The sequence below is a fragment of the Propithecus coquereli genome, unplaced genomic scaffold (assembly GCF_000956105.1).
Source record: "Propithecus coquereli isolate 6110/MARCELLA unplaced genomic scaffold, Pcoq_1.0 Scaffold10, whole genome shotgun sequence".
Classification (NCBI taxonomy): domain Eukaryota; kingdom Metazoa; phylum Chordata; class Mammalia; order Primates; family Indriidae; genus Propithecus; species Propithecus coquereli.
This window is the reverse complement of record NW_012133858.1, coordinates 2,226,148-2,247,134: the sequence shown is the minus strand read 5'-3', so window position 1 is coordinate 2,247,134 and position 20,987 is coordinate 2,226,148. Positions and strand designations below refer to the sequence as shown.

Sequence of the window (20,987 nt, the reverse complement as noted above, 5' to 3'; positions counted from 1 at the left end):
TGGAATGTCTAAAATGCACAGAGTATTTGCATATTCTTTCTGCTGTAAATAAAAACCTTCTGATCACAGAGCAACATCCACCGTTCAAACCCTTCTGCAATATGGCTTTTGAAAGTGCTATAGCCATTCCTGCCATTTCCTTCCTCTCCTTTCCACTCCCCCTTTTTCCTCCTTTTCCTTTTCCAAGCCCATCTCTTGGTCAGGGGCCTGAAAAGGCAGGCTCAAATTTGAGCTCTGCCCTGACTTGTCAACTTAGGCAAGTCATTTCCCAGCTGTGAGCCTTAGTTTCTTCCTCTGAAAAATGGGGAATATGCCCTTCTTCACAAGGACATAGCCACAGTAAGTGATGTCCCCTGAGAAGATAAATATTCCCAGGATTCTCTCACCTCTGCCCTTGGATCTAACAAACTTAGCTCCATAATGCTGTGAGGACAATGTGAGGCTTAAGCACTCAGTTCTATTTTACAGAATGAAACTTGAGGCCCCGAGAAGTTAGGGGTCTTGTACCAGGTCTCACCAGCTTATAAGTGGTAGGACTAGAGACAGAACCCAGGCTTGAGGCTACTCTCCTCACCAAAATAACACGCATGACTAATTATTCAAAGATTCCACCTACCCATACCTTCTCCTGATCTAATCAAATGTGTTTATTATCTACCTCGCCTCTTCTTTCTCATTCCCATTTTCATCTCCTCCAGGCATTTATGTTTGAATCTTCTCTAAGTCTGGCCGTCACCAAGTGGGGACTCAAGACCTCCGGATGTTTGGACAAAGACTACTACAAGTGCTGGGAGCCTCTCAAGAGCCACTTCAGCCCCAATTCCTGGAACCCAACAGAACCTAATTGAGACTGGGGCATCGCTACCATAATTAAGAGTGGATTTATGCGGTTTCCTTGAGAATCTCATGCCCTCTGGTAGTATTGGGGAAGGGAGTTGGTTAAAATGAGAACTCACTTTTCATAGCCAAGGAACTCAGAACTTGATTTGTAGAAGCACATTTGGAAAGTTCTATGGTTGTCACCTTAGTTATTCAATAAATACTTGCTGATGTTCTGTCCAAGTGACAATTGATCATAATTGTCTTGATGACACAGACCTATAGCAGCCAGGACCGGCAGGCCAGGTAAGCCTGTGAAATTGGACCAAGGCCAGGGCCCCTTCCCATGTGCTTGGCCTGAGGGCCTTCCTTCTAGGAGCACAAGTCCAGGCATCTACTAGAGACCATAAGACCAGGCCTCAAGGAAGGATAGGCCAAGCATTGGGACCCTGAGCTGAGGCCAAAGCCACGGCCAGGCTCTTAGGAGCCAATCCAGGCTTGAGGAGGTTTAGGGGGTCAGCAGAGCTCCAAACATCCAGCTTTCAGCCTAAAATAGATGAGGAGTTAGGCCAACAGACTGTCTAATCTTGGTAGTCACATAGCAGCCAATATGATGATATCGGACAAGAACCCCAGTCACCAAAAAGTGAGAACCATTTATTCACTTCGGGAGACCAGCTGTCCCAATTTGCCCAGGATGGCCTCCATTTTTGCAGGGAAAGCCCCACATCCTAGAAAACCCCTCAGTGCTGGTCACTTATTTATCAATCCATTTTTTAACCACACTTTGAGCCCTTACTACCAACTACAGAGCAAGATGCTAGGGATGAATGGTTGAAAAGTAAGAAGCAGCCCCTGCCCTTAAGGAGATCAGGACCACAGATCAAGGCCCGAGCACAGGGCCGTGACACAAATGAGGCAGCACTGTGTGGAAGGCTGTACCTAACAGTTCCTTCCCTGTGGTCAGCATCCCCTCAAGTACTGGGCTGCCCGGGACTTAGGGTATCAGTTAATTAGATTCTCCTGGCATGAGAAGACAGGCAAATCAGAGCAGAAATATGATTGGAAGTGATGCTTGTCACTACTTCAGTTCTGTAGTTTTAGCACATTTCTCCCACGTTGTTGCCCTAGTAGCAATTTTGATATGCTGCTGCCAACTTTTCATTCAGTAATATGTAGTGAGAGTCAGGTACGTGTCAGGGCCTAAGGACTAGGATTGCCAGATAAAGTACAAGATGCCCTGTTAAATTTGGATTTCAGACAAACTACAAACAATTTTTAGTGTTGAGTATGTCCTATGCAATACTTGGACACATTTATACTAAAAAATTATAAATGGTTTACCTGAAATTCAAATTTTTATTTGCTGAATCTGGCAACCTTACTGGGGATACAGTAGTGTGATCAAGGAGCTAGACATGGCCCTGCCTTTACAGAGGTTACGTTCTAGAGAGCGAGTCAGACAAAATAAACAAAATGATTACAAACTGTGAAACATGCTGAGAAGAAAACAAACAGGGATTGAGATGGAGTAAAACATGCTATGAGCTGGGAGAGCTCTTTAGAGAGGAAGGTCTCCAATGAAGAAGTGACGTTTAGCCAGATCTAAAGGATAGGGAAGAACAAATCATTGGAAGAGTGGGGTGAGGCAGGGTGGGACGAGGAGGTGGAGGAGCATTCTAAGGAAACACCGTCTGGGCTCAAGGCACAGAAAGAGGAGTGAATGTGGGGAGCTCAAGAGGAGGCTATTGCATTCAGGCAAAAAATGTCATTGTCCTGAATTAATGAGGTAGCAGCAGAGATAGAGGTGTGAGGACACATTGGTGGACTGGATGTAAGGGGTGAGGGAAGGGGAATTGGAGACAGGGCTGGACAACTGCTGTGTTTCTGGCTGTGGCATTTCATGGTCTCTAAAAATAAAGTAAAGGTATCTTTGAGGGTAATACAGGTTGACATGCCTTCTCAATAGTCCTTAATATTAAAAAAGTTTTTATTAAAAATTAAACATTGTTACCTAGCTAAGCAGTTAATACCTTTAAATAAGTTCTAAAATTGACCAGTGTAGCAGCAGCTGCCAGTGGCCCACCTATATCCCATCAGCAGTCACCATCTGGCACCAACTGGGGGCTTTCGGTTGCCAACACTGGCAACTCTTTGCCTGAGACCAAAACTTCAGCAAAAGTGCCGAGGAATGAACAGCCTTGGACGTAGCCCTCAACCCATGACAAATGGGAATTAGCGGGTAAATACAGCAGCTCTCTTGCCTTGTACCTCTGAGGCTCATGTGCTGCCCCGTGTTCTGCTGCTCCCAGAGGCACTGAGTGCGCCAAGTACCCACAGTGGCAATTCTGGATAATGCACCCATTGTTCAAGTCCTTCCCTTCCCTCTCACTTCCCCACTCTCCTAGGGTGCTTCCTGGACTCTTCTCTCAACTAAGTCAGCCACTAGATTATTGGTTCACAAACCCCAGCCTCTCCTTTATGAGCACATTCTAACCCTACTCCTGTACGCGCACCTCAGCTCTCGCCCATTTCAGCTCCTGTTACCAGTCTCGTGGCAAAGCCTTACGAGGGCTAATGCAGCACTCTGGCTGGATATCCCCTTAGCACCCCAGCCCTTGTGCTTTTTCTCCCCACTGCTGGCAGCAACTCCTTAGATGGAGACGATATTCCATCGAGGCTAGACTATTCATGCTATTAATTTAAAAAAGATTTAGTGTCCTTCCATTATGCCTCAGGTCAGCTAAAAAGTTTCCTGTATCATTTCCTTAATTCCCTAAGATGCCTTCCTCCACCATGCTTCCCAGGAAATATGCCATCTCTTTTCTTAGAAAACCTTAAAGAGCAAAACACCCTGATACAGTTTCCTCCAATGACAGGAGGGTTCTCTGCCAAATCCTCTTGGCATCTTTATATATTTTCCTGTTAGAGAAGGGTGCAATAACAGCCACCCTTCTCTTTTTCATTCTGACAGGCTTCCCTCACAGCCCAGGCTACTAGCAATGGCTCCGTACCAGTGGTTCTCGACAGAGGCGATTTTGCCCCCCAACCCGACCCCAAGACATCTGGTAAAGTCTAGAGACATTTTTGGTTGTCACAACTTGGGAGGGTGCTACTGGTATCTAGTCAGGTTAGAGATGCTAATAAACATTCTATAATGCACATCGCAGTCTCCCACAATGAAGAACTATCCAGTGCTGAGTATCAATAGTGCCGAGGCTGTGAAACTCTGCTCTATACTGTATCCAGCAGTTCTCAACTTCGGCTGTAAATTGGATGTCCTACCAGCTTCTATAACTCCCAGGGCCCAGGGTGTGCCTCAGATCAACTAAATTAGAAACCCTGGAGATGGAACCCAAATATAGAATTTTTCTGGAAACTCCTCAGGTGATTACAGTGTACAGTCAAGGCTAAGGACCACTGTTTTGGAAATTTAAAATCAGTATCCAAAACACCCCTGTTTCCAACCTCAAAGTCTGGTCCAAATCAGGTGTGGTTTTTGTTTTATATACATATATATATATGTATATACACACATATACACACATACATATATATATATTTAGAGATGGGGTCTTGCTGTGTTGCCCGGGCTGGCCTCAAACTTCTGGGGTCAAGCGATCCTCCCACCTCAGCCTCCTGAGTAACTGGGACTACAGGTGCATGCCACCAGGTCTGGCCAAATCAGGGTTTCTTAGGGTCTACAGAAAGGAAAGGAAAATCCCTAAAGCTCCCAACTTCTAGGTAAACACATAATGGAATGGGTTGGAGATGTGGAGTAAGGAATTACCCAGGCGGAAAAGCAGGCTGCAGGGCAGAGGTGGGGAGGGACACTGCCTCCCATCAGAAAGCACAACCCTGCAAGGGAGCCCAGGTGGGTACAGGGAGAGTTGTGGGAGGAGAAGAGACAAGTTAAGAAGCCTAAGGCCTAGATATAAACTCTATATAAGTTGAAAATTAATGTGCAATTTCTGTATTGTGATTTTCTAGAGTGATGAAAGACTTCAAACTTGCTTCAAAATTCTGGATTTGAAGGAAATTGTGTCCTTCTGGAAAAACACTTTACTACTAATATGAAAAAAATAGACTTGAGTGTTGGCAATTAAACTTTTTTGTTACATTTAGTGATCAGCTAGCCTTCAATCTGATATATTCAACTTTATATAATTATATTACAAAATCTCAGGTGTGTCCAAAATCTATGCGTTTGCGAGACAGTGTAGTGTGTAGTTAAGAGAACAGATGCTAGAGCCGGACTGCCTGGATTCAAATTCAGATTCTACAACTTGTTAGCTGTGTGAACCTGAATAAGTTATTTAACCTCTCTGAGTTTCTATTTCCTCAGCTGTAAAATGATAATGATGGCAGCTACCTCATAGTTTGAGAATTAAATGAGTTAGGACAAGTAAATCGCTTGTAACAGAATCTATCACATAAGCAGCATTGTATAACAAGTAGCTATTATTCATACTGGGGTGTTTTTTTGGATTTGCATCTTGATACATTTGTTTTGGATATAATTATTAGATTATTAATATATAATTACCATTATCCATTAATTTTATTTTTTAGAAATAATAATTAAGAAAACGAGCTCTGGAATCCAGACTGTACTTTTGTAGTTGAAGGAGCTTGAGTAGGTGATTTAACCTCCCTAAGCCTTACCTCCTTGTTTGAAAGGAAATGATATATTTCAAGGGATTTTGTGAGGGTTAAATAAGAAATGCATTAAAACTTTTCAGCACATGGTGAACATACACAAATATTAGCTATTATCTTCATATAATTATGTCACAAAATATGAACTATGCCCAAAATTTATGCTGTTGTGAGGCAGTGTAGTGTGTAGTTAAGAGCACCGATGCTACATCATCTAGATTATGCGGGCCCTCGAGACTCTAATTATCCTAATCTGGGTTTTTAAAATCTGAAATTACATCAGAAGCTTTTATACAACCTACTATAGCACTATTAATGGTGATACCTTATATAATAAAAAGCAAGCATATGCAATTCTATGCAGTCCCCTGGAAGAGAAATTTAACAAATGGGGCAGTTTCACTCATTTATGAGCATTTACTGCCTTTATTTTAGATTCTATGAATAAAATTAAAATCTAAAGTACACTTATATTTTACGATACCACTTCTTTTAATAAAAGGATATATATCAATAAGAATGCATTCAACTATAAGTACCTGAAAAACTAACATTAGCTTAACAACTAGGGCTTTATCTCATAAAAGAAGTCTGAGGTTTGGCAGTTCAGGATGGGGAAAACGTTAACACAAAGTTATCCAAGTTCTTTCTGATTTTTTGCTCCCCTGATCTTGGCATATTGTCTTATCATCTTCATTTCTAGGCCTCACATCCATGTTCCAGGTCAAAGGTTGTGAGGGAAAGCAAAAGGGTGAAGGGACAGAAGGCTGTCTCCTGGGAAAATATTATCTTTTTACTCTGGAAAGGAAGTCCGCACCCACAGACTTCTCCTTAGGTCTTACGGGCACAACTGGGTCATATGGCCCTGCTTACTCCAGTCCCTGGCAATTCCTGCTTCATTCCCTGGGGCTGGAGTCATGCGTACCCTCCCGGAGATAAAGTGATCTCCACCAGCCTCCTGAAAAAATCAGGAAAAAAGGGGAGAGTAGGTATTGGTAGGCAACAGCTAGTGCCCATCATGGATACCTTCCTGTGGCACTCCAGTAAGAATGATGTAGGGGACATTGGGTTGGAATCTAATACCTTCATTCTCACAGCCCCAAGAAGAGACAAATCTACCAATACTTGCCTTACACAAAAAATCCTCCAAACTCTGCCTGATTTCTCCCCAAATTACTCCCTATTAACATGGCTTTTCAAATCTTCTCTTTGGGTGACATAAGAAAGTTGGCAATTGTCTTTAGCAACTGACAGTCTCACTTCTAATCACAAGTAGGTGACGTGGCAATCAGAGCAGTAGTTTCTAATCAAAACCTAGCATCCTAATCCTAGAATTAGAAGGATTTCTTGAAGAATTGGACAAGTCATTTCTCCTGTCCAAACCTTTCCTACAGAATTAGGCCACGAAATTAGCAGATCTTTAAAGATACTTCTAGCTCTAACAGTCTATAAGTCTGTGAATGTACTAGAAAACCTAAAAGCGCAAGTGAGAGTCCCTGTTCTCTAAAGGCCATCTCTTAAACCCCCAGGCTGGATTAGGTGTCCTTTCTCAGTACCTGACTCCCCACCAAACCAATCCCCCTCCCTGTCAAAGAATGGTTGAAGATTTGCCCTCTGGAGTCAAGCTGCCCAGATGGAAGTCCTACCTTATTACCTCCGCAGACTTGGGCAAACTAACCCCTCTAAATCTCATCTACATAATGGGGATATTAGGACCTACCTAAAAGGGTCGTTTTGAGATACTTTGAGAGGTGTGTGAGGCCCTTAGTTTAGCTTAGTGCCTGGAACACATGCCAGAGCTTAGTAAGTGTCAGCTGCTGTAATTGTCTTTCTCCATTATGACTTCCTCTAAGAAGGAGCTGTATCTTCTTCATAGTAGTATCCTCAGTGCTCTGCAAATGTCTGGGGCTCCATAAGTGTTTGCCCAATGCAGTGTCCTATAAAAATTCAATAGGATGTGCCCCGCCTGCGCTTCATCCATGGAAAATTAAAAAAATAAATAAATAAATAATAAAAAATAAATAAATAAATAAAATTCAATAGCAGTGCATCCTCCTTGCAACCTGCATTGGCATCTCCTCCCAAACGCCCTGAAAGGACCAAATCATCTCTGCAGAGCATGATTTTGGAGGGGAAGCTGTGTGCTCAGCTTGCAATAGATGGCTTCAGGGTAATGGACCAGTCCCATCTCCATCTACCCTCCACTCAAGCCATCCAAAATATAAAATACTACTACTCTTTGATGCTTTCTCCATCTTATTAAGACATAAAATATGGAGAAAACCCTTTTTAGAAATCTTTGTGTTTTTAATGGATATGAAACACATAAAGTAAATTTTTTAAAAAGTGCTTAGCTGTGCAAAGTTTCAAGAGAAGTCCCCTACCACCTTCTCCTCCTACCCTGAACAATTTCCTGCCAGATTACAGCTCCTGAGTCCCTCCTATATTGATTTCTGGAGCAGCCTTGGCTAGTTTTCTCCTTCCTCCCATCCCAAGATTCTTTCAGAACCTAATTATTAAAAAGAGGTGAATGGTTTAAATGCAATTGGTGACAGAAGTAAAGATTGATTAAATGGGTATAAAAAACACTATTTGGGTGATGGGTGCACTTATAGCCATGACTCAAGTACTATTATACACAAGCGATCTATGTAACCAAAAACATTTGTACCCCCTTAATACTTTGAAATTTAAAAAAAATGATTCAAAACTGATATGGTGATACTCCTTGTGATTAAGGGAAAGAGTAAACTTAAACTACAGTACCAGGTTTGCTCCAGAAATCTCAGACATTCCACCAGCCATCCATCTCCAGGGAAATCCAGAGGTCAGATGTCAGACATTGAGCTTCCTTTAATCTTTTGAATCCTAAAGCTCAGCCGAGAGATCAATGCACACTGCACTTTCTTAGTAACTCAGAATGAAGGGTCTCCAAATAGGTGATGTGGCTTGGTGTCTCTCCAGGCCACAGGAGTATCAGCAGAGGCAGGAGTCTCTACCTTAGCCAGAAAAATGGCAGTAAACAAGGCAGCCAGAGGGGAAACTACTGGAAGTATTACAGTCATATGTATAGGTACAAAAGGGTCCTCTAACAGAGAAATAGAAACACTATCAAATTCTATTTGTAGAAAGTGGCAGTGAAAGCTTTGAAAATCCAGAATCTTGTCATGTTTATAGAATTATATTTTTAGTAATTTTAAAGTGGTATCTATATTTTGTAATCATGTGAATTTGTTCAAGACAGCTTCTTGTACAGATCTCTAATTTCTTCAAATACTCCATTAATTATACTGAAGAATACAGAGATAGATAATAAGTTACGAAAAGACTGCCAGGTGCCACTAGGAATGAGAAAACATAAAACGGAAAATAAATCAGAGACTGGACCCGAAGGGATTTCAATCAGAGCTTGGATGTGATCTTTTTATCCAGGCAGGATCTGTAATAAAGACATAGTATAATTCTTAAACCAGCCTGTTAGGGAAGCAGTATTGTTCCAGAGAAGGGAAAGGGATGTCATACAAGGATAAGGAATTATTAAGAAGTCTGGCTCATGCATGTGCATAAAGGGGAACTAATAAAGATAATATATTTAGACTTTCATAAAGCTTTTAACACATTCACATCCAAGTGAGTCATCTTGGGATTGGCAGGGACTGCTTTGTTCTGCATTGAGAGCTGTCTCAAAAATTGAAAATCGTGTCTGATTGAAAATCAACAGCCTGATTACTGGTCCTCCTGCAGCCTCTCCTGCCCTGCAATCCTCCTCTACCCAGGAACCAGAGTGATCTTCCAGGAATGCAAATCCAGTCAGGTTAGTCCTTAATACCCTCAATGGCTCTCACTGCCATCAGGCTGAAGTCTCAACTCCTTCAGTGTTAAGGGCCTTATGAGCTGGTTCCTGGTTACCTTCCTCATCACACACTTGTCATTTTTTGGCTGCTCAGCAGTGCCAGTGTGGGCTCCCGTGCCCAATGCCCACGGCTAGCGCATTATTCAGACAGATGGCAGCATTTGGTGCTCAGATGAGGTGGCAATTGGTGTCCTCATCAGACCACTTCTTGGTGTGATTTGGGACATTGTTCCTGACCGACAAAAAAACCTTTTGAAACTGATTAAATTCTCAAGAACACACTGCTCATTTTTTCCCAATGGTAAAGTTTTTAAAAATCCTACTATGCAAAAATTCCTTTGGGTACTGCCTTCTTTCAACATTTAGGTACCAAGCATATACTAGAAATGTTTTTCCTATTACTAAGGGTACTAAAACCTAAGCAACAAAGCAAGACCTCATCTCTACTAAAAAAACAAACCTAAAAATATAAAAATAAAAAATTAACTGGGCGTGGTGGCACACACCTGTATGCCCAGCTACTCGGGAGGCTGAGGCAGGAGTATCGCGTGAGCCCAAGAGTTTGAGGTTACAGTGAGTTATGATGATGCCACTGCACTCCAGCTTGGACAACAAAGTGAGAACTTTTCTCAAAAAAATAAAAAGTCGCAGAAAAGTCATTGTATGAAAAGATGTTCATGACAATTCATTGGGCCAGAAATTTACGAATCATACACAGTGGATCTCTTGTATAAGCACAGAGGAAAGAAAAACACTTTAGAAGGATATATGTTCCTAATTTTGAGACGTAGAAAAAAAAATAATATATAGTTGGCCCTCCATATTCCAAGGTTCCACATCCATGAATTCAACCAACCGTGGATTGAAAATATTTGAAAAAAAAAATGAATAAAACAATATAATTTTAAAAATACAAATAACTAATACAGTATAACAAATATTTACACAGCCTTTATATTATATTAAGTATTGTAACTAATATGGATGATTTAAAGGAGGATGTGCACAAGTTATATGCAAATACTACACCATTTTATATAAGGGACTTGAGCATCCGCAGATTTTGCTATCCGCAGGGAGTCCTCAAACCAATCCCTTGGGGATACTGAAGGACAACTGTATATCAAAATATCATGCCTGTGTGATGAAGTTGGGAGAGATTTTTATTTTATTCTTTTACTTAATTTGCATATGAATATAGTAGTCCCCTCTTATCCATGGGGGATATGTTCCAAGACCCTTAGTGGGGGTCTGAAAGCATGGATATATGGAACCCTATATATACTGTTTTTTCTTATACATACATACCTATGATAAACTTTAATTTATAAATTAGGCACCATAAGAGAACAAAAACAATAAAAAAATAGAACAATTACAGCAATATACTGTAATAAGTTATGTGAATGTGTTCTCTGTCTCCCTCTCTCACCAAATGTCATATTACCTATTTTGGGACTGTAGTTGACTTTGTTTAACTGAAACTGTGGAATGCAAAACCGTGGATAAGGGGGGACTACTGGTACACTAAAGTTGTCTAAAAAAGAAGACTGAAGGTAGGAGTAGGATTCCTTCTGTTTTTGCCCTCTAGTAAAATGAAATAAAGTAATACAATTCTTTGAGATCTGGAGAACAATTCAAGAATAATGCCCATTAAGAGGGGCGGAGGAGTGAGCTCTGAGGTAGGGGCAGAGGGTTATTGTAATGATGCAGGCAGGGGCAAATTAGGAAACAGGTACTACATGGAAATTGGAAATGGAAATCTCATGATTCGGCCAAGTCTCACTGACGAGGGATGGTAGCTGTAGATCCAAAATGGTTTTAAGATCTGTTTTGCAGAAATTCGTGGATCGTCACTCCAGCATGCTGCCATTACACACAGCTACTGCAGGTCTCTACCACCCTGGCCCCCTTGAATCCATTTCTCACACCTTCTATTATTTCTGCCTCAAAGTTTTGTTCACTCATAGATTAGGCTCATTATTTCAATGCTCTAGTATAAGACACAGAAATTGGGAGATCATCTCTGTAAATGTTTAGGAGCCTCCCACATCGCTGATGTTTGTAGGGATCCAGTAGTCTTCAGCATGCCAGGATATCCTCTCCAAAGAAAAGGGCAAGTTGTTCCACTTCACACCCTCCACTATTAAGAAAGAAACAGCTACTGAAGGGAGAGAGATGAAAGCTTTTAATGCTGAGGAAGGAGAACAAAAAGAAAGAAAGAAAGAAAGAAAGAAAGAAAGAAAGAAGCACAGCACTTTGTGGGTCTCTTTGGATTCTGGAGGCAATACATACCCTACTTGGGAACACTGCTCCAACTCATTTATGGGGAAATTCGCAAAGCTGCCAGTTTTTAATGGAGCCCAGAGAGGGCTCTGCAGCAGACCCAGGCTACAGTGCAAGCAGCTTGGGTCATATAACACAATAGAGCTAATACTACAGGTATCCACGGTAGATAAGGATGCCGCTTGGAGTCTCTTGCTAGACCTGGCAATAGGATAGTTACAGCGCTGACTCCTAAGGTTCTGGAGCAAGGCCATGCCTTCTGCACCAAAGAACAACTCACCATTCCAAGAGCAGCTGGGTATCCACCATGAGATGAAGTGACCATTCAACCAGAGCTGCCCATCATGACCTGGATAATGTCAGAAGCACTGAGTAATGTGGTCAGGTGGAAACAGCAGCTATAAGGCACAAATGAATATAGCTAAGCCTATTAAAGGCTTAGCTAAGGTACCAGCTTGGGAACGTCCTGCTGGGTGGAGGCTTAGAGGTGATAATGTGGTGCATGCAATGAACTAATGGTCATAGATACCATAACATGTCCAGTAGCTAGAATTTCCGAGTCCAAGAACCAAGAGAACGAAGTAGGATTGGCCCCCTTTGCCATCCCAGTGACTCCTTGTGGAATGTGTGCTTCTGGTCCTACAAATTTAGATTCTGCTGGACAAGAAGTCCTGCTTCCCACAGTGGGGCAGGAGAACACTTTCACCAGGGAAACACAATGATCCGAAGCTATAACTATTTTCTGGTCACTTGGGGCTTCTTGTACCTGGGAAAAAGTAGACAAAAGTTTCCCTTTTGGCAGCAGTGAGCCTGCTTACAAGGAGCTAGGGTTCTGCCACACAATAGGGGCAGGAAAGGACATGTATGGAGCCCAGGGTATTCACTGGAGCATCCCATTGCTTCCACATCCAGTCTAACGTAAACAGTCAATTGCTATGACAAAGGCCAGCCTGATGCTAGAGTAACTAAGGTTCTGATCTTTAAAAATGAAGGCCGTGGGGATCCCATCAGGAGCAATCTGAACCTGCTAAAGTGATGGCCAAAGAAGAGAAATCTAGAAAGCATGACTGGGGGAGATAATGAGTATCGGTTATGGCCTCCAGGCCAGCTGCAACAGTGTGGACTGTATCTTCTTCCACTCATGGTCCCATAGTAAGTGTTCTGTAGAGATTGTACAGAGCCATCACCTTGAAGGACATGTTATAGTTTGGACTCAATGTGTACACAAACAGATCCAAGCAGTGCATGGTGTGAAGTATGCCTGCCTCACATGCTCTTAGTCTGTTTACTCCACTTACTGCTGCCACAATCAGTTAGTTGCCTACAGGTGTGAACTGACTGCTTCACCTCAGCTGCACAGCACATCACTTGCCTTCTGCCCTAAGCTTCCTTCCTGCTGCACGTGATGCTTGTAAAAACAGCCATTCTGCACATGTTCATACCTGGAAATACAAGGGAATGGCATGGGATAACTTTTGGCCAATGGAGAGAGGATATTTGTTTTTTCCATCTCTGGAGGGAAAATTCTGTGTACATCCTACAGGGCTCCTCAGAAGGTCCCCAGGGGGAGCCCGTTACTCTTAGAGACAACGGTTCAACGGCACACACTTGATGGGGTTTCCCTCCTTCGTGTTTCACTCTTCCCAACTTCCCACTCCTGTTCTTTCAGGTCACTTCCTAACATAAACTACCCACATAGAATACTTTCTCTCAGGCTCTGCTATTTAGGGTAACCTGGGCTAATATAACGATCAAATGAGAGAATAGTCATAAATATGCTTTGAAAGTTAAAAACCAATATACTCATGTAAACTAGCTCTAAAGAACATTCTGATCATCTACAGCACTTGATTTTATTCTTCCTTTGTAGATGAGACTGTCACCCTGTTTCAAGACTGAACTACAAAGCATAGGGTAGCTTTATTTTATTTTTGTAAATCTAGGTCTCTCTACATTGCCCAGGCTGGTCTTGAACTCCTGGGCTCAAGTGATCCTCCTGCCTCAGCCTCCCAAAGTACTGGGATTACAGGTATGAGCAGCAGTGCTCAGCCAGCAGCTTTAATAATACTCTGTTATTTCATTTTTCAACTTCATGACCCTGTGAGGTAGTAGGCATTACTATCTCCATGCTATAAATGAGGAAATGGAGGCCCAGTATTCCAACTGTTAACCACAACCTAGGATTCCAACCTAGATCTGACTTCCAAAGCCCATGCTCTTAGCCATATTTCTGTTCCTCACTATGACACCACTCTCCATCTTCCCACCCCACAGTGGCCCCCAATCCAGCACATCTTGCCCTTTCGTGCTCCTGTTTTGTCCTGTCAGGCTTGTGAACTTCAGAGCCTACGTCAAATGCCATCTCCCTAAATTCCTCATTCCTCATCAGCCTGCCTACATCATTTTCCTGAATCTCTGTTGTACTTTTTACACTGGTGTTACTCTTCTGCTGCATTTACCACTGGAGCTGGGGCCAGACTTAGGTATTAAATAGTACCAGACACCTAACAAGCACTCAAATAATAATTGTTCAATAAACAACTGTCAGAGTGTGTACTCACTCCTTAAGCGTAGGCACTAAGTCTGTCTTACTGACTTCTATAGTCTTAGCACATTAACACAGTGCTGGCTCATAGTTAACACTCATTTGCTGAATGACTGAATGATTGAACATGAATCTGTTTCTTCACTAAACTATGAGCTCTTAGAAAGCAAGGATTGTACAATGTCCAGCAAATGTTTGCTGTCACTCTGACAGCAGTGATTCCCAGCACAGGCCACTTTTGCTTCTGTTGGTAGGATGTTAATAAGTTTTAACATTCAAACAAGGTAATATTAAGAAAGAGAAACTATTTAATGATTAATAGAAGATTTATTTAAGCATGAATACATGTATTCATGATTACCAGACTCAATATGAAATATTAAATGTTCGGTCCAATTTTCCTTCCTGGATAAGTTTTTCTTTCCTGTCCTGTATAGACAGAAAAAAAAGTACATTAAAAGCAATGAACTCTGGCACAACCTATGGTACAACTCTGAAAAACAGAATGAAACATCCCAAACTTAATTTCTATCCCACAGTCTAAAGCTCAGGGAGTGTATGAGGAAACAGTAACCTAAAGAACTAAAGGGACAATAAAAAAACACTCCTATTCAAAAATATCTTACTCACATTTTAGTAATTACAACTATATTATCCCCCCAAAAAGCATACATTGAAAGAAAAATGTAAACACCTCTGGGAAAGTGGGGACAATCTTTCTGTTAAGTAGGTCATTTATCAAATAATCAAAATACATAAGCTCTAACAGGAGAGTAGATTGGCCAGTTTAAGACAAAGCCAAATGGGTGGACTCCAGGCTAGTTGGCAACACAAGGCCTGGGGGTCTAGCACCAGAAGTGGAGTGGTCTAGTGCCAAAGATAAGCTTGGCTTTCTCTGCAATCAGATACCCAGGCCTCTGATTCCCAACACAGGCCACTTTTGCTTCTCTGTCGCTAGAGTATTAATAGGTTTTAACATTCATTAATTCACAAAATGCGACCAACATAACTAGAATTCATGCAAACAGAAAACATTAATGATTTACATATCTACTAATACTTGACCCAATAAACATCATCTCTTTTTAAAATAAATGAATTAAGAAAAATAAATAAAATATTTGCAGAGAAATGATCTAAAGGGTAATCAGAATAGAAAAGTTTAATTTCTACATATCTTCTAATGAGAAAAACCAAATTAACTTTTTAAAGTTATTTTGGTATTCCTTTGCTTAATAATCACAGCATAATTTATTTATACTATCTAAAACACACGAGGAAAACTCTTCCATGAGCTAAGATCAAGTCTTAGAAATTTAAGTTGACCATTTTATTACTTTAAGTTCTAAAGCAGCCATTAAATTAAATTTGAAAGACCCAGAGGCTACTATGATTTTTAACAAAGTATATTTCTATACTAGTTGAAACAATAAAGCAATAAAACCAAACATAAATGAAACTTTCTGACTTAACTCCAGCTGGAAAAGAATAAAGGTAAAAGATGACAGGAAGGGAAGGCAGAACACAGGGCCAAGGTGGGAGGGGCACTGGTGTGGCAATCAAGAGAAAAGAGCTGCAGCTGGCACCTACCGAGGGGCCCTATCACACAAATACTAAATATCTGGTCCTAATACTTACCCTGTCAGTTTTGAAAACATAATACCAGAAGACGAGGGGCCCAATTCCAAACACAGCTCCTAAGAGTGAGTTCTTGGGAGTGGGTCTGAAATTGGGATAGACATTTGTTGATCTTGCATAGGTCCAACGAATCAAGGCAGGATCTTCCTAAAATTAATAAAAACAAACCAAGTAATAGACTTTAAAAAGGGCCATATTGAGAAACAATTTCATCCCTTATGAAGGAGCACAGAGATGCCTTTCGTTCTCTGTAATAGTTAAGTTAATGAATGTTCCTAAATAGCTTCAGAGAAGATCTTTCATTTCTAGTATTTTTTAAATAATTCTCTGATGATCCTGTTCAAATTCTTCAGAATTTAAAAAACTCTTCTATCACCCTTCAGCTTTCTATTTATTTAAGAATTGTAATCTTTTTAAATTGTCAGAGAAGCTACTTTTTCTCATATGTCATTTGTATCTATACTTCTCTGGACTGTTTTTAGCTTTGTTATCTTTCTTGAAGTGTGACCATCAGAACCCCACATCAGAATCATATTCCCGATGAAGAGAAAAAGATTTCATATGTTCTAACATGCTTTGATTTCGTTCCAGGACACTCTCTAATGCTATCCCCACACTGTCTTCCAAGCTACAAATAAGCTGCAGGAAAATGAAGAAGGAGGTAGACTACCTCTGAATGTAAGTTTTTTAAGCTGATGACTGATATTTTAAAAGCCAAATTGGTACATTTCACACTATTAAAAGTTTTATAGAAAGGTCAAAGTTGTTAAAGAAAAATAATCAGACTGTCTTAGTTAAAAAAAAAAAGTAATTGTCTATTTTAATATATTTATACTGGAATAACTATCCAAGAATAGCAAATCTACCCCCAAACACATAATTAAGTTTAATTAGCTAAATCCCCAAATGATTTTACAAAATTAGTCTCTCCAATTAACTGACAGATAAAAATAAGCAAACAAAATCAGCCTTAAGACTTTAATATATGACATGAACATTCAAGGTCCTAACCAACACCAGGAAGTCATGATTGGCAGGACTAAAATAATGTAACTGGGTCTTCCACAGCCATATTTCAAACCAAACTGAATTACAGCAAATTTACCCTCAGATGATCAGCTGGAGCTCAGAAGTAAAAAAACCTTATGATGGAAATACTCCCCTTCTTTACAATCAGATTGAAATTCTTCAAGGGTGTGAGCCTTCACTACTAGATTCAAAAGTCCAAAAATACCTTCTGCTGCTCTAGAAACTATTAATATTATCATACCATATTAAAATAAAAGCAAATTCTGCAGCATTGTTTACTACACCTGTATTGCAAACAGTAAAGAGGGTAAGGACACAAGATACAGGTCCAAGGGGTTGTGTGAGCTCAACATCTTAAAGGATAAATACATCTATTCTTACACCTTTTCTGCTATAAATGAATTTGAATGACTATCCAATGACACACTTCTCAATCTGCCAGTCACCTCTCTATGCTTTAAGATCTGCCAGATCTGTCTTCCAGGAACAGACATTTCATAAAAATATCAATAGTCCCATGACCATGGTTCACTGAGCCCAGTACTGTTATTAGAAGAGATTAAGAGAGGTTGTAAAAGACACACCATAGGGGACAGTTTTCCTCCTTTGACACCACTCAATGTCCTATGACTCTCAGCAGCATTTGACATGGTAAAAACTCCTTCTTGAAATAATATCTTCACTTGACTTCCAGGGCCCACACCTGCTTGGTTTTCCTCCTAACTTTTTGGACATTCTCTCTTCATCTCTTCTGCTCTTTTCCTCCTTATCTCCCCAAACATATCCAAACAAATTTCCCAGTATTTCATTCCACCTGCATACCTGCTCCACTCACACTCTTCTTCACCTTGGAAAAGGCAACTTCATTCTTCCAGCTGCTTAGGTCAAAAACCTTGGAGTCATCCCTGACTCCCTCTTCCTCTCACACATCACATCCAATCTGCCAGCAAACCTGGTTGGCTCTACTTCAATATGCACTCTGAACTGACCACTTCCCACCACCTCCCCTGCTGCCACCCTGGTAGCCACCATCAACTAAGAGATCAGATTACTGCAAAAGCCTCCTAACTAGTCTCCCTCCTCCTGTCCTTGTTTCCCCATAGTCAATTCTCAACTAAGCAGTCAAAGGTCTTGCTAAAATGTAAATCCAGATTATGTGACTCTCTACTCAGTAAAAGTCCTTACAGTGACCAAGACCTGGTGTGATCTAGTCCCAGGTACCTCTCTGCCCTCACCTTTCTCCACTTTAGCCACGATGGTCTCTTCAGTAATTTTTTAATTAATCAGGCACACTGCTGCCCAACAGCCCTTGCACTTGCTGTCCCCTCTCACCACAATGCTACTTTCCCAGAGAGCTGCACAGCTAGCTTCCTCACCTCACTTCTTTCAGATCTTTATTCAAATGTCATCTTCCAATTGAGACCTTCCTTGGGCCTATCTAAAACTGTAGGGGTTTAACTTCCCTGCTACATATAAACACTTGGGATCCCCTCCCCTACTTTGTTTTCTTATCGCTTACCACTAGGTGATATGTTAAATAATTTAGTTTTTTAACTTGTTTCTTGCTTGTCTCCCCCACTGGAAAGAAAGCTCTATGAGGACAAGGATTTTTGCCTGTTTTGTTCTCCACTGTTACAAAAGCATCTAAAACAGGCTCATTATGACCCTGAGCTATTATCTGACTGAATCAATCATTCTTAAAGATTAGACAATTTACATGTACTGATTAATAAATGATTGTGTCACACACTCATTTAATTAAAAGAACAACCAAAGAGGCAGGTATTATTACTTCTATTTTACATATGAGAAAACTGAAACTGCCCTGAGTCATAGAGCTGGAAGATATTACAAAAGATCTGGGGTTTCAACCTCAGGTCTGAATGAGGCCTTATTTCTTTTTTACTATAGTATACTCTCTAACACGTCAAACCCAATCATGTGAGTATGTAGGTAATAATTGTGGATCTCTGCACCTCTTCCCAAGTAAACAAGATATTGGCTGGAGTACCTCGTTGGAGTACAGGCAACTAGTTAAAAGCATATGCTGTGGGTTACACAAGCCAGGGTTCAAATTTTGCTCTATCACTTGCTAAGGGGATATCTCTGTATAAGCTACTTGTCCTTCCCATATCGTCTTCTCACTTGTAAAATGGGGATAGTAACACCTTAGTTTTCTGAATAGTTGTGATATGTGAATTAAATAATGCTCGAAGAAGGGTTTAGTATAGTGCCTGGCACATCATATAACTTTCCTTCAATCCTCATAACTTCCAAAAATTCCTAGAGAACACCAGTGCAACCGTTGGGAAGTCTTTTTGTTTTTTTTGTTTTTTTTTTGAGACAGAGTCTCACTGTGTTGCCTGGGCTAGAGTGCTGCGGTGTCATCCTAGCTCACAGCAACCTCAAACTCCTGAGCTCAAGCAATCCTCCTGCCTCAGCCTCCCAAGTAGCTGGGACTACAGACATGCGCCACCATACACGGCAAATTTTTTCTATATATTTTTAGTTGTCCGATTAATTTCTATTTTTAGTAGAGACGGGGTCTCGCTCTTGCTCAGGCTGGTCTCGAACTCCTGAGCTCAAACAATCTGCCCGCCTCGGCCTCCCAGAGTGCTAGGATTACAGGCGTGAGCCACCGCGCCCGGCCTGTTTTTTTTTTTTTTAAACATCATATTTTAACATATTTAGACAGCTCTCATACAGAAAACTATCTAAAAGCACAGTTGTTAAATAATAAGTACCAGTTTACTGGGCATATATTTTGTGGTGGGAATATTACATAGACTATCTCATTTAGCCTCACAACAATTCTACGAAGAGTATACATCTTCATATGAACATCAGAAAACTGTAATTTTTCAGAGTGGTTAGGTAAGTTGCCCAAGGTCATTATAGTCTGCCAATGTGTAGTGCCTGGGGGTCTGATTCCAAAGCCTGAAGCTTCAGGGTCTTTAAAAGATATAGGTTGAAGAACCACTCCATTTCCATCAGGAGAGCAGTATCCTTATGAAATGTGAACTGAAAAGTAAAAAGCAACTTTTTAAATTTTATAAATATATATGTAAATATTTTCTGATCACTGATCACGTGTTACAAGCAAGGCACTGTGCTAGGCCAGTCACGTGCCTTACCTCATTTAATCCTCCCAACAATCTCATAAAACTGGAAGTACTGTATCACACCCATTTTTCAGATGGGAAAACCGAGGCTAAGCAGAGTTGAATAACCTTCTCGAGGTCACTCAAGTGGGAATTAATCCAGGATTCAAACCCAGCCATGTCTGTCTCAGTCCAGAGCCCGTCCTCTTGACCACCGAGCTCTGTGGCCAAGGTCAAAGGGCTAGTGAGCGGGCCTGTTCTCTGGGCCTGGAAGAGGATATGCGTCTAACATACTGATCGGAAACGGTCGCCGCCACCCTGCGTGGTCTCCTTGGCCACTTTGGGCTACCCATCCCGAGGGGGCCGCCTGGACTCGGGCCCTCGGTTCCCGCCCGGCCTGCCCCCCACTCACAATGAGCCCTCGGCGGTTGGGGTCGTTGTACTGAAGCAGGTACTCCCGTTTAAGCCGGGCTCTTATGGCCAACCTCTCGGCTTGCGCCCGCCGGGTTTCCGGAGATATGTCATATTCGGCCGGGTCGAGGGTCGGGGGCAGAGTGGCCAGGCGGGACGGAGTGTACTTTGGGAACGACATCTTGGCGCCCCAGCACACAACTGCGCCTGCGCGACTCTGAGGCCCTCCCTCTTTATTCTAACCCTTAGCTTCAGGAAGTGCGCCTGCGCGTTAGCGTGACGTTGGGGCTGGAATTTAACAGGGAGCTCAGCGTCTTTGCCCAAGTTTCCGGGACACTTATGCGCGCGCTTAGCGATCTGCGCGTGCGCAGTATGTTCTCATCCGCCCCCCTCCCCCCCATATCCATCTGTCACTCCTTTGCTTCTTCCTGGCAGCCTTATCTCTACTGACATAACCAGAGCTTATTATGTAAAGTTAAGCTGTGGGAGACTGGCGAAGACTGGGAAATGGGACTGGGTGTCAAGTCAGAAGTCCTGATTTTTCAATGTGAGTCTGCCCACGCTGTGTGACCTTGGATAAGTCACTTAAAGTCTCCTTATTCTGGAGATAATGACCCCTATTCTGTCCATCTAGCAAAGTTGTTGT

General features: G+C 41.5%; 2 protein-coding genes across 2 annotated transcripts in view; one reads left to right on the top strand and one right to left on the bottom strand.

The window, feature by feature from the left end:
• Positions 1-1,058, top strand: part of HGD (homogentisate 1,2-dioxygenase) — a 42,127-nt gene extending 41,069 nt beyond the window's left edge. Inside the window, exon 14 of the mRNA XM_012641720.1 lies at positions 699-1,058. Coding sequence (XP_012497174.1) covers positions 699-848 — 150 coding nt within the window. The 3' untranslated portion in view covers positions 849-1,058. The remainder of the gene's footprint in view (positions 1-698) is intronic.
• A 13,409-nt stretch (positions 1,059-14,467) lies between these two features.
• Positions 14,468-20,603, bottom strand: NDUFB4 (NADH dehydrogenase (ubiquinone) 1 beta subcomplex, 4, 15kDa). The gene is made up of 3 exons (XM_012642384.1): positions 20,343-20,603; positions 15,801-15,947; positions 14,468-14,591 (listed from the first exon to the last, which is right to left on the bottom strand). The coding sequence occupies exons 1-3, from the start codon at positions 20,520-20,522 to the stop codon at positions 14,529-14,531; spliced, it is 390 nt and encodes a 129-aa protein (XP_012497838.1). The 5' UTR covers positions 20,523-20,603; the 3' UTR covers positions 14,468-14,528.
• Between the last annotated feature and the right edge of the window lie 384 nt (positions 20,604-20,987).

What these genes read in the sequence shown, in the direction of transcription:
- NDUFB4 (XM_012642384.1), bottom strand. Translation starts at nt 20,522, where the DNA reads ATGTCGTTCCCAAAGTACACTCCGTCCCGCCTGGCCACTCTGCCCCCG. An exon ending in CCAACCGCCGAGGGCTCATT is followed by an intron (nt 15,948 to 20,342) that starts GTGAGTGGGGGG and finishes TATTAATTTTAG; the next exon opens with GAAGATCCTGCCTTGATTCG. An exon ending in ATGTTTTCAAAACTGACAGG is followed by an intron (nt 14,592 to 15,800) that starts GTAAGTATTAGG and finishes CTGTCTATACAG; the next exon opens with GACAGGAAAGAAAAACTTAT.